Consider the following 13976-nt stretch of genomic DNA (forward strand, 5'->3'; position numbering starts at 1 on the left):
ATAAACATTATATTGTTTAATATTTTGTTAGTACATGTACATACATATTTATTTATTTGTTTCTATGAATATTTGGAAATATTTCTATAAATTTGTATTATATTAAATAGGGAAACCTTCTTTTTTTTTTTTTTTTTTTATTTCTTCTTATATATATATATATGTACAACCAAAAACACCTACTTAAAATACAACACTTGTATACAATACATACAAGTAATATATATATGTATGTATATATATATATATATATATATATATTTTAATAAACTAATAAAAAATTGTCCACCTTAAATCTTTATATGTTATATTGGACACACACAATAAACATTATGTACATATAATGTTCTGTGTTTTATAAAATTGTATGTGGAATAATAAAGTAAAATATATATATATATATAAAAGAAAAAGAAAAAAACACACATATATATAATATATATATCATATGTGTATTATTATATATTCATTCTTTCATATTATATATATATGCACTTTAGGGCAGTACATGAATATTGTCATTATTTTTATTATTATTATTATTATTATTATTATATATATTTTTTTTTATTTCATATATATAATATAATAATAATAAAATACCAAACAAAAAAAAAAAAAAAAAAAAAAAAAAAAGTAATCTATAATTACATAGACATATTCTTTTTTCTCATCATAATTATAAAATAACTGTCTTTAAAAATATACAAAGGTATATTCTGGAAAAAAAGTTTTATAAAAAAAAAAAAAAAAAAAAAAAACCAAAGATATGAAGGAAAGAAGAAGAAGAAAAAAAAAAAAAAAGTACCAGTTGAATATTAAACCAAAGAACAAAAATATATTTATTTTCCAAAATATAAAACAAGGAAGATAAAATAATAAATAATCAATCCATTTTGATAACCTTCGTCTTTTTTAATCAAAAATAGTATAACATCGAGGATGGTTCACAATTCATTTTAAAGGATGACCACATTTTTTTCTTTTTTTGTATCATATATATATATATATATATATATATATGTATAATATAAACTTTTAACTATTGAAAGATTTACAACAAAATAATTTTTTTATTTTTTTTATTTTTTTTTTTTTTTGTTTCTTTCCAATTATTCAACTAAATAATGTAAGTATATTTATGTTATTTTTATTTTTTTTAATTCAAAGAAGGAAAAAGCATATGCGCACAAATATATTATTACATATATATATATAATAATATATTTGTACTATATATACATATATATATTTATATATATTATGTGTGTACTGATTATACCATTTCAATAATTTAAAAAAAAAAAAAAAAAAAAAAAAAGAATATATAAATATCACATTATATATATATATATAATAATTATAATTTTCCAAAGCATTATTTTAAAAAAAATACTATAACAATCTTGCGATATTTCCAAAAAAATTATGATCACATATAATTTATATAATATTTATAAATATTGTGATTTATAATATTTTTTATATTTTTCTTTTCAATTTTTTTTTTTTTTTTTACTACAAAAATGTCATATGGCTGTGGAACAGTAGGCTTACCCTTCATTGGAAAAGCCCTTCTTTTTTTTATGTCCGTTGAAGCAACTTATTGTACATATGAATTATTCTTAAAACCAGGAGGAACATATATTTATTATCGCATAAATGATATGGTAAGTTTTTTTTTATCTTCTTCTTTTTCTCATATATAGTATAAATCTACCAATAAATTATATATATAATATATATTATATATATTATATTATATTATATTATATTATATTATATTATATTATATTATATTATATTATATTTTTTTTTTTTTTTTTTTTTAGATCAATAAGGATAAAAAATAAGGTTGGAAGGAATTACATTTTAATTTATCTTAATTTATTTTTTTTCTGTTTTAAAAAATTCATGTATATTTAGCAAAAAGAAAAAAATTTATCAAAAAACTTAATAGGACATTCAAAATATATGCGTCTTTTTTTTTTTTGTATAAAGTTTTATGTAGATTTACTATTAATCTTAATATAACAAATGCATTATTTTATTAATTCAAAGAAAAAAAAATATATATATATTAAAAATTAAACCAAGTAACATATAAATATGTAGACAATAAGAATTTATATATATATATATATATATATATATATATATATATTATATGTCTATAATTATGTTATTATTTTTATAGATCATAAAACATACCCTTTTTATTTTAATCATAATATTTGTTATATGTATATATTATTTCTTTAAACTGTTCATACATTATATATATTACATATATATAAGATTTATATAAAATAATCGATATAACTTAATATTCATGTTTCAAATTATATAATCAAAAAGAATAAAAATAAAAATAAAAATAAAAACAACTTGAAAGTATAATTTTTTTATCTATATGAAATATATGTATTTTTTTTTTTTTTTTGTCTCTCTGTGTCTATTTATGTACATATCATTTATATGACCCTACAAAAAGAAAAAAAATTAAAAACCAATTAAAATATATATCATTTAGGATATCCCCCTTTTATATATTTCCCCCAATTTTATTTTATTTGCGTATATATAAAAAACACAAAAAAGGAAAAAACGAAACCTATATATACATATATATATATATATATATATATATATATATAATATGTGTACCTTATTAGAATTATTAAAAATGATAATATATAACATAAATAATATATATTAATCTAGATCATATGATTTTAAAAAATCAAACCAATATGTAAAAGTATTAATAAAATAAGAATATATATGTCAAATGTGGTTATAGATAGAATATATTATATTATCTAATCATTCTATATGTTATTTGGACTAATATATTTTTTAAAAATTGTTTTAAGAGATTAATTTTTTTTTTTTTTTTCCTTTTTCATCTTAAACAAAAAAAAAAAAAAAAAAAAAAAAAAAAAAAAGTTGCAGAATAAAATTACAATTATATATATAAAAAAAAAAAAAAAAAAAATTCCTTTTGAACAGATACATATATATATATATATATATATATATATTTATATTTAACATTTCTTTTTCATAATATAAAAAAAAAAAAAAAAAAAAAAAAACTTAATAAAATATATATTTATATATATATTATATAATTTCAACTTTGTAGAAAAAAAAAAAAAAAAAAAAAACACGCATATATCTTTATTCACACATATATATATATATATGTTGAATGTATTATATTTATTCTTGATTTTTCTTTCTATATTCTTCTATTTCTTTTGAATATCGTACTTTGTCTAATTGTGCTTTCTTTTCATATGGTGCTTTTTGAGCTGGGCTTAACTTTCCCCAAGCTTCACCTATCAATTTACCAACTTGTGCAACATCTTTTGCTAATTCTGGTTTTTCTTTTATTATTTCTAGTCTCTTATCCTTAACATAAAACATATAGGCAGACAAAGCTCTCTTTGGAGCTAATGGGTCTTTTTTCTTTTTTTTGTTTTGTTTTTTTAATACTTTCTTTTGAGATTTTGAAGCCATTTTATAAATTTTATCTGTCAGGAAAAAAAAAAAAAAAAAAAAAAAAAAAATTATGAACTGGTCATAATATTATGAACACATGCATATATAAATATAATGATAAATAAAAATAAATAATATAAAGACAGAAAAATAAATAAATAAATATATATATATATATATATATATATAAAAGAATAATTATACAACTTTGTAAACACTTTTATATATTCTTCAGTATTTATTTTTTTTTTTATTATCCATTAAGAGTAACTATTAATGGTTAAAATATCATTTGATATATATATATATATATAAAAATATAACATACATATAATATATTCATACACATGATTTAATATAAGTTCAATCATCTCACAACCAATACGAAAACATAAAAAAATGCATATACATATATACACATATAACACTTATTATATATATTTTTTTTTTTACACAACAAAATATAAAGAATAAAACAAATACAACCATATAACATATGGACACAAAAATAAATGTATATGCAACAAAAAAGTTTGGATAAATCAATTCACAAATATACATATATAACCAAATAAACAAAAATAATGTTCATTAAAAAAAAATACAAATATATGTTCACACATATATATATATATATATATATATATCAGTTCAGATTATGTTAATTTTTCTTGAATTACCTTTATATATAAGAAGTATCGAATGAAAGTTCTTGAATATTTAAAATTATTATTATAAAAGATAAAATAATACTTTTAAGTTATATTTATATTTAAATAAAAATACTTAAACATATATATGGTAACACTTATAACTACACAAATGTATATGTATATGTATATATATATACATATATATTTATGATAAAAAAAAAAAAATACATAAACATATATTTTTCTTTATAGAAAATTGTTGAAATTTTAAATAAATAAAGAAAAACAAAAAATTATAACATTAAGAAAATATTAATATTAAAAAAAAAAAAAAAAAAATTTTTTTGGTACAAACGAATAAATAATATTATTATATATAATAATTATTATATATTATTTTTTATATATATAATATTTAATATATATATAAATATAATATATATAATTTTATTATATATAAAAATATGTATTTAAATATTATATAATATAATTTGTATATTTTTTTTTTTTAATATATATATTATATTATATATATATATAATAAAATATATAACTTTTCTTTTATGCATAAATTTATTTTATTAATAATAGGTAATTTATTTATTATATAAAATTTTAATATAATAAAATTATATATATATATATATATATTTTTATATATGTACAATATTTTTTTATATATGTATGTATAAATTTATATATATATATTAAAAAATAAATTAAAAAAATAAAATATATATATATAATATTATATATATTATATATATATATATAAAATATATATTATTTTTTTTTATGCAAATGAGAAGCGATATTTTAAAATATGCGCATAAAAAAAAAAAAAAAAAAAAAAAAAAATTAAAAGAGCACAAATTTATATATATATATATATAATATTATATATATATATTATATAAATATTTTAATAAGAACAAAAGTAATACGAGAATAAATGGATTATTTATATGCATGTAAATATATATATTATTTTATATATATATAATTATATATATATTATTATTTATATATATTTATATTTTAATAAATATTCAAAATATTTATTATATATATAATTATATATATATTATAAATTTTTTTTTTTTGCGCATATTGAGTTATTTATATATAAAATAAATGCGCAAAATATTATTAAAAATATTTATTATATATATATATATAACATATTATTATATGAAGATTTTTAAATTTCATAAAAAAAAAAAAAAAAATATTTATATTATATTATATATTTATGTATATATTTATTATATATATTTTAATTTTTATATAATATTATTAAAATGATCATTTTTGTTTTTTAATAAACCATAAAAATAGCGGGTCATACGTTTGTTTTTATATTTTTATTTTTTTATTTATTTTATTTTTTTTCATTTTTAAATATATACATGAAATGATATTTTATATTTTATTTAAAAGTATATATGTAAAGTTAATGTATACAAAAATTGTAAATTTATATATTGTACAAATATTAAATGCGAAAAAATAAATAAATATATAATATATATAATATATATATATTTAATTGTAACATTTTGATGGGGGTAAATTAATCATTCAATATATATATATATATATATATACATATAATAGTATGAACATTTGTTAAGATATAATTAATAATTTATGTATGTTCTTACAAAAAATATATATATAATTCACAATTAAAAGAAAAGCATTATAATATATATATATATATATATATATATATATATGTATATTTTTACTTTATACATATATATGATTTCTTTAATTATATTTCTTGATAAATATATTTTTTTGTGATTTAATTAAAGTATTTATAATAATATGTGTGTGTATATAGAAGTATGTACCCACATTTTTATCCTCTTCATATTTAATATATGTATATTTTAAAGAAGTTAATTTTTTTTTTTTTCTTTTTAATTATAATTCAAAGTGTCTTAATAAGTAAACGGTGAAAAGGGTTTATTGATAGCTTTATAAAATGTACGTATTTTGATATTATATAAAATTAAATATATATATGTATATTTATATATATATGTATATATGTATATTTATGTATCCGATTTATATTATTAAATGGATATTATATATATATATATATATATATAACATATACGTGAAGACGAAAAGAGACAGCAAAAATTTTATTGTTTATTTGTATATACTACTAATATTAATAAGAATATAATAAATAAATAAATGACATCGTATATGAATAAAATTCGTAGTTACTTATTAATTTTATATAAATGCCAAATATATATATTATAAAAACTATTATTATAATTAATATAAATATTTGGCAAATTATATAAAGTTTATATATATGACTACACATATGTAAATATACTATTATCTCATAATAAAATCACCCAACAATATATATATATATATATATATGTCTCAACGTTTAGGGTTCCAAAGAAAAAAAAAAAAAAAAAGGTAGTGTATACTTTTAAGAATTCTTTTTCATACTATTATATATCTGTTCTTTTTCCATCTTTAAAAATAAATATTCTATATATCATTTAATTTAGAAAAATATATAATATACTCTTAAATATTATAATATATATATATATGAATAACTCTGGTAATAATATATTTTGAAATAATAAGAATAAAATAGAATCCATCTGAATATGTATTCGTGAAATAAAAAAGATATAATATATATATATATATATATATATTTAATTGTTTATTTATTTTTATTTTATTTAAATTTAAATTTTATTTTTTTTTAAACAATAAAAATAAAGTTTACCATAATATATATTGTGCCATTATAATTTTATTTATTATTTATTTATTTTGAAATATATTAAAACATGTGAATATGTCAAATATTAATTTTTTATTTTTTATATAGGAATTAAGAAAATATTCATATTATACTTTTCTATATATTAATAATAACTGGAAGTTTTTTTTTTTTTTTTTTTTTTTTTCTTTTACATATATTTAAATTTATATATATATTTATTTATTTATTTAATAATATTGTATTCATAAAAATGTACCTTTGATTTATTATTTATCTTATAGAGTTTATAAATGCTATTGAATGGTTACAATATATTTGTTACATATCCATTTATATATATATATATATATATATATATATTTCTTTTTTTTTTTTTTGTATATCCATTGTAAAATAAAAATTATAATAATGTGAGGATATGATATATATATATATATATATATATATATTAATTCATATATATAAGTAACATATGATGATAGCTTAAAATATATATTTTAATATATATCCATATATATATGTATATATATTTTTATTATAAGAAATATTATTTATTATAATATCATACATATTAAAATAAGGTGTAGTAGTTTTTTTTTTTTTTTTTATCATGTTTAATGTCTTCTTTAAAAGCAAAACATCTGAAGTTTTAGAATCGACAGAAAATAATGATAAGGGAAATGAGGAGAACAGAAGTGATATAAATAATGAAAGGAAAGATTCGAAAATATCAAATGACCATTCTGGGGGCAGCGAAAAAGATAATTTGGATGGTGATTCGAATGCTATAATAGAAAGTATAAATGAAGTTATGAATGCGGAGGGGGGTTCAAGTGAATCTGAAAAGAGGGACAGAAATAAAAGTAAACGCAGAAATAGAAGTATAACAATAAGTAGAAGTAGGTCTAGAAGTCGAGATAGAAGCCGACACAGAAGCAGGACTCGAAGCAGGAGTCGAAGTAGAAGTAGAAGTCGAAACAGACATAGACATAGGAAAGGACGCAGTCGAAGTAGGAGTAGAAATAGAGATAGAAATAGGCATAGACATGGAAGGAATAGAAGTAGAAGTATAGAAAAACATAGACATAGAAGACGAGATAGTCATAGGCATAGACATGATGATAGACGTAGAAGCAGAAGTAGAGACAAATATAGACATGATGATAGACGTAGAAGTAGAAGTAGAGACAAATATAGACATGGTGATAGACATAGAAGTAGAAGCAGAGACAAATATAGACATGATGATAGACATAGAAGTAGAAGAAGATTATCTTATGATAAATATGAAAAAAGGAAATTAAGAAGTTATAGTACTGATTCTATAGAAGATAAAAAAAACGATAAGATATCTTTAAATAATATAGAGCAATATGATAATAGTGATAGTAATATAAAAAAAAATAATACATATGAAGGGGAGGATGACAAATATAAAAATCACGAAGATTTAAATGATAAGAAGAATGAATATGTTGATAAGAATTCCAAAGAAAAAGAAGATTATGATAAGAAAAATAAATATCCAAATAAAAATGAAGAGAATAATAATGATATAATGAATGACAATATTTTAGATGAAGAATTATCAGAGAGTGAGATGATTAAAAAAATTATGGGAATAAGTGAATTTTCAACAACTGATAATAAATGTCATAAAAGTACGGATATATCAGGAATAAATAAAAGAACCAAAAGAAAGTATAGACAATATATGAATAGAAGAGGAGGATTTAATAGACCATTATCACCTTCATTTTGAGAGAATTATATATTTAAAATGTTTTTATATAATATTGATTATATTAGAAAAAGCACACAAAAATATACACATATCAAATATATATATATATATATATATATATATATATTTTATATTTATAATATATATCCTTTTTGATGGGTTATAATTTTTACGTCCCACATAATATCTGCACATATATATATATATATATATATATATATATATATATATATTTGTTATTTATTTATATGTTTTTTTGATTTTTATTTATTTATTTGTTTTTCTTTTCTTTTTTTTTTTTTTTTTTTTTTTTTTTTTTGTTGTATATAAAACTTTGTTATATATAAATTTTAATAGTTGTTCTTTTTATAAAGATGGAAATAATATGGATTTTCATAATTATATGTAAATATATATATGGGGTCAAATTATAATTCCTATGCACAATAATATATTAATTTTTTTAAAACATTTGATAAAATTATTTCTTATATGCCTCCTTTTTTTTTTTTTTTTTTTTTTTTTATAATTTCTATAGAATAAATAATATCAATAGGAAAATTAAATGATATATATATATATATATAAATATATATATATATATATATATATATATATATATATATTTATGTTTTAAAAAATGGATGCACACATTAAAAAGTATTTTTTTTTTTTTTTTTTTTGTTCCAAAGTATTTAATTCTTTCTCTAGTAAGAAAAAAGAAAAAAAAGAAATTATCCATTTTTTTATTTTTTTTTTATTATTCACCTAATTTATATTCTATAAATAAAATAATCCAAATGAGTTCCATCTAAGATAATAATATTTTTATACTTAAAATAAAAAAAAAAAAAAAAAAAAAAATTCATCTATTCTTACAATTATTGTTGTAAAAGGAACTTCATTATTACAATAAAAAAAAAATATATATATATATATATATAACAATATGTAGTTAATAATTTCTTATTTAAGATCCAGAGAAAAAAAAAAAAAAAAAAAAATGAGAAACTCTACATATATATAATGTGTATAACCAAATTTATATATGTACTCTTTTCCGTGCATGCATAGATGTGTTCAATAATTTTCCCCTTATATAGATAATATATTTATATATCATAAGGTTTTTTTTTTTTTTCCATTTTTTTTTTTCTTTTTTTTCTTATGTATATTAATAAAAATGTGTATATATGACTAGATCTTTGGTGATCATAATTTAAACATAGCTATAAAAAAGAAGAAAAAAAAAAAAAAAAAAAGGAAAAGAAGGAATTTTTTTTTGTTTGGTTATATAATTAATTTTTAAAAAAATATAAAAAATAAATAAAAACATAAGAATATTATATAATGGTTATTAAATAAGAATTTGGTGACTTGGTTTTTTATTATTATTTATTTGTTTTTTTTTTTTTTTTTTTTTTTTCTTTTCGTTTAATTTCCATATTGTTATTATTCTCATGTTTGTTCTTGTTGTAGTTTCTGTTTCCTGTTCTCATAATTTTTTGGTAACTTAAAAATGTGAACCTGTTTTTTTTTTATTTATTTATTTTTTTTTCTTCTATATTAATTTGTTTTTATTTTTTTATATAATATATATATAAATATATATATATTTTTTTATATTTACAAAAAGATATTTATTACGAAAAAATATTATATTTTCAACTATATATATATATATATTTATTTATTTATTTTTATTTTTATTTTTATTTTTTTTTTGCTGTAAAAAAAAAATGATGTGTTAAAATTAATTGTCGAGTTATTCATTCTACACTATAGAAAATGTTGTATGTATTTTATTTTGCTTCATATTGTGGTAATTGGATTTATTTATTTATTTGAATTTTTATCTTTTGCTTTTATTTTTTCTGTATACAAGAAAAATAAAAAAAAAAAAAAAAAAAAAAAATATAGGGGATAAATATTATAATATTATTTGTTCATAATATATACATATATAATACATTTCCTTCTTAAATTTTTTTTTTTTTTTTTTTTTCTTTTTTTTTGTAACTTTAAATGAACCATATTGAAAAAACAATTCTGTCGCCACGTATAAGACTCGATTAAAAAATATATACATATATTATATATATATATATATATATATATATATATAATATCTTGTTGAATTATTTTTTAATATATATATATTTATTTATTTATATGTATATATTTATATATACGTTTTATAATGGCGTGCACACCTTTACTTAGCGAAGAAGATTTATATAGATTCCGTACGAAGCAATGTTTACGATTAGCTAAAGGTTTGTGTGAGTTCGGGTTCGATAGATGTCAGTATAGTCATAGTGCTGAATGGATTAGACGTTGTCCATATTATATTTCCTTACCTTCTTATTTAAGATATATTCCTGTTGCATGTCCATATTTTATTAAGAATAAGAATGAAAGCGAAGAAGATAAGGAGAAAAGAAATATGATATTAAAGAATTGTGTTCATTTAACTAATAAAGATGGTAGTGTTAATAATAAATTTTATAAATATATTGAAGAGACAAATATTAACAAATGCCCTTTAGGTGTAGAATGTCCATTAGCTCATAGTGTAGATGAAATTGATTATCATCCACTTGTATATAAAACAAAAAGATGTGAAAATTATATGCATGCAAATTGTAATAAATATTATTGTAATAATTTACATGGATTAGCTGAACAAAGAAAAATAAAAGAATATTTTATTCCATATTCAAACAAAATAGATATTCCAGCATATCCTAATGTTACCATTGTTAGTAAAATTCAATATGGTTCATTTAAAGGACAAACACAATTATCAAATAAGCAAAAAAAAATCAATACAGATTTCAATTTTCATTCAAGAAATTATAATTATCCATGTAAAATGATTAATGCAAAAAATTATAAAAATATAGATCTTAAATATAATTCTCTAAATCTTCCTAGTCAACAAAGATATACATTACAAGAACAAAATATGAATCAACCTAAAAGATACACTACATCTAATTTAATCAATATGCAACCTTCTCATAATAATTTTTCCTTCTCTTATGAAAATCAATTTAAAAATAAAAAAAAAAATTCTATTTTTACATACCTAAATAATTTTGATGATAAATATACATTATATTTACATATATTAAAGAAATTCCCATATCTTTTTGATTTAAACATTTCTGATATGAATAACAATAATTCAGTATCACTCATACAAACACAATCATTATCAGATAATTTTATTCTACACGATAATACATCTAAAGGGAATAGGACAGATTTGACAAATATAACAAATGATGATAATATAGGCATTTCTAGTAAAAATAATAATAATAATAATCAAGATATATGTGAAAAAGAATTTTCGAATAATAACACACAAAATATAAATGATTCTCAAAATAAATATAACACATTTGAACAATGTACAGAAAATATTTTTATGAATAATAGCTATTATGAAATATTGAATCATATATTTAAAAAGAATTTACAAATAACTAAAAATAAAATAACATGTGAAAATGACACACAAAGGTCTTTCAATGATATGGAAAATGATTATACAAAAAATTCAAGCGACAATGTAGATCTTGATTTTATAAGAAATCTTAATGGTAACTACATTAATGCTGATAATAAAATTGAAACATATGATGATGTTTTGAATATGCTAAGTCATATTTTGTGTTTGCTATATTTTACATCCGATTCGAGAGCTCATGCAACATTTGACATGTATGCACACAAACTAGCCAAACAGGTAATTAATCAATAAAAAATAAAAATAAAAAAAAAAAATATATATATATATATATATATATATATATTAATTTAAGTATATAATATAAATATATATATGACATACAAAAAAATATGAAAAATATATATATATGTATATATATATTTTTATTTATTTATTTATATTTTTTATATCATATAAATAAATGTTATATTCATATCTAATACATGAAAATAATTCTTTACGATTATCGTTTTATAATTGTAAATAGCTATATGGGTTTATACAATAATGGCTGTTTTTTTTTTTTTTTTTTTTTTTTTTTATGACCATTCATATTATATATATATAACTTTTGCATTTTTATTTTTTTTTTTTTTCTAGCTAAATTGTGAAAGCCGAAAAAGGAAGGAAATGTCTATGCCAAAATATTTAAACTACAACATGAAAGAAATGATTTAGAAGATATATAAAAAGACAACAAAATAAAATATATATTATATATATGTCTATCTTTCTCTCTGTATGTATATATTTGTTTTATTATTTAATTTATTTCAATATGTAGTTTCAACTATATAGTTGTTTTAATATATTTTTTTTTTTTCTTCGTATTTTAATTCATGAATAATTAAACTTATAATAATTTATTTTCCTGAAATTTATTTACATATATTTATAATGATTTTGTAGATATTTATTAGTATATATAAATATATATCTTATGAGTGTATTTTATTTATTATATTTTTAATTTGTTTATTTATTTTATTTTATTTTTTTGTTTCCTTTATAAAACTTATTAATTAATTCATAACACTTCTTTTTATTGTAAAATTTATATACTTATATAAAATCATCAAAAAACAAAAAAAAATGCTATTTGTAATAACAAAGAACAGGTTGAGTTAGGTGTACAAAAATTATTATTTTTTCTTAAAAAATATATATATATAATTGTTCATAAGGGAAAGAAAAAAAAAAAAAAAATGATTAATGTTCAACTGTATGTATATATATTAACATTTATATAAATATAAATACGCCTTTAGTTATAATTAATTGTTTTATAATTTCTTTTTTTTTTGTCTATATATGTACAAATACATATAACATACATATATTTAATGAAAATAATATGTTGTCAAAAATGAAATATATATATATATATATATATATATATAATAAGGATGGGGCCACTTAATTGTATGCATATAAAAAAACGTTAGTATTTTATTATTCATAATTATTTATAGTGACCGTTTATGTGAAATATTCAAAGTATGACAAATTCTTTCTTTGAACTTGTAACTTAAAAATATATAATACCATAAAAAAAAAAAAAAAAAAAAGAAAGAAGAAATAAAGATAGTAAATTGTAATATTATAATTTCTACATTATACTAATAATACAAACATATGAAAATTCTTTATATATGGACGAAAAAAATGATATATTCTTATATATATTTTTTTTTCACATTTATTAAAATATAAAGAAATTTTTTATTTTATAAGACATTTTAAATAATAATAATATTTCTTATATTTTAA

The 13976-nt window shown here is 16.5% G+C and overlaps 4 protein-coding genes across 4 annotated transcripts; 3 read left to right on the top strand and 1 right to left on the bottom strand.

Annotated features, from left to right (window-relative positions):
- Nucleotides 1-1526: 1526 nt before the first annotated feature.
- On the top strand, nucleotides 1527-1853 carry PADL01_0817000 (conserved Plasmodium protein, unknown function; the record flags this gene model as incomplete). Its single annotated transcript, XM_028681513.1, has 2 exons — nucleotides 1527-1670; nucleotides 1833-1853. The coding sequence occupies 2 exons, from the start codon at nucleotides 1527-1529 to the stop codon at nucleotides 1851-1853; spliced, it is 165 nt and encodes a 54-aa protein (XP_028537884.1).
- Nucleotides 1854-3225: 1372 nt separating this feature from the next.
- PADL01_0817100 (high mobility group protein B2) lies at nucleotides 3226-3525 on the bottom strand (the record flags this gene model as incomplete). The annotated part of the gene is made up of 1 exon (XM_028681515.1): nucleotides 3226-3525. The coding sequence occupies one exon, from the start codon at nucleotides 3523-3525 to the stop codon at nucleotides 3226-3228; it is 300 nt and encodes a 99-aa protein (XP_028537885.1).
- A 4027-nt stretch (nucleotides 3526-7552) lies between these two features.
- Nucleotides 7553-8704, top strand: PADL01_0817200 (conserved protein, unknown function; the record flags this gene model as incomplete). Its single annotated transcript, XM_028681516.1, has 1 exon — nucleotides 7553-8704. The coding sequence occupies one exon, from the start codon at nucleotides 7553-7555 to the stop codon at nucleotides 8702-8704; it is 1152 nt and encodes a 383-aa protein (XP_028537886.1).
- Nucleotides 8705-10886: 2182 nt separating this feature from the next.
- On the top strand, nucleotides 10887-12884 carry PADL01_0817300 (zinc finger protein, putative; the record flags this gene model as incomplete). Its single annotated transcript, XM_028681517.1, has 2 exons — nucleotides 10887-12443; nucleotides 12807-12884. 2 exons carry the CDS (start codon nucleotides 10887-10889, stop codon nucleotides 12882-12884), a joined length of 1635 nt encoding a protein of 544 aa, XP_028537887.1.
- Between the last annotated feature and the right edge of the window lie 1092 nt (nucleotides 12885-13976).

Source organism: Plasmodium sp. gorilla clade G2, assembly GCF_900097015.1.
Source record: "Plasmodium sp. gorilla clade G2 genome assembly, chromosome: 8".
NCBI lineage: Eukaryota > Apicomplexa > Aconoidasida > Haemosporida > Plasmodiidae > Plasmodium > Plasmodium adleri (nom. inval.).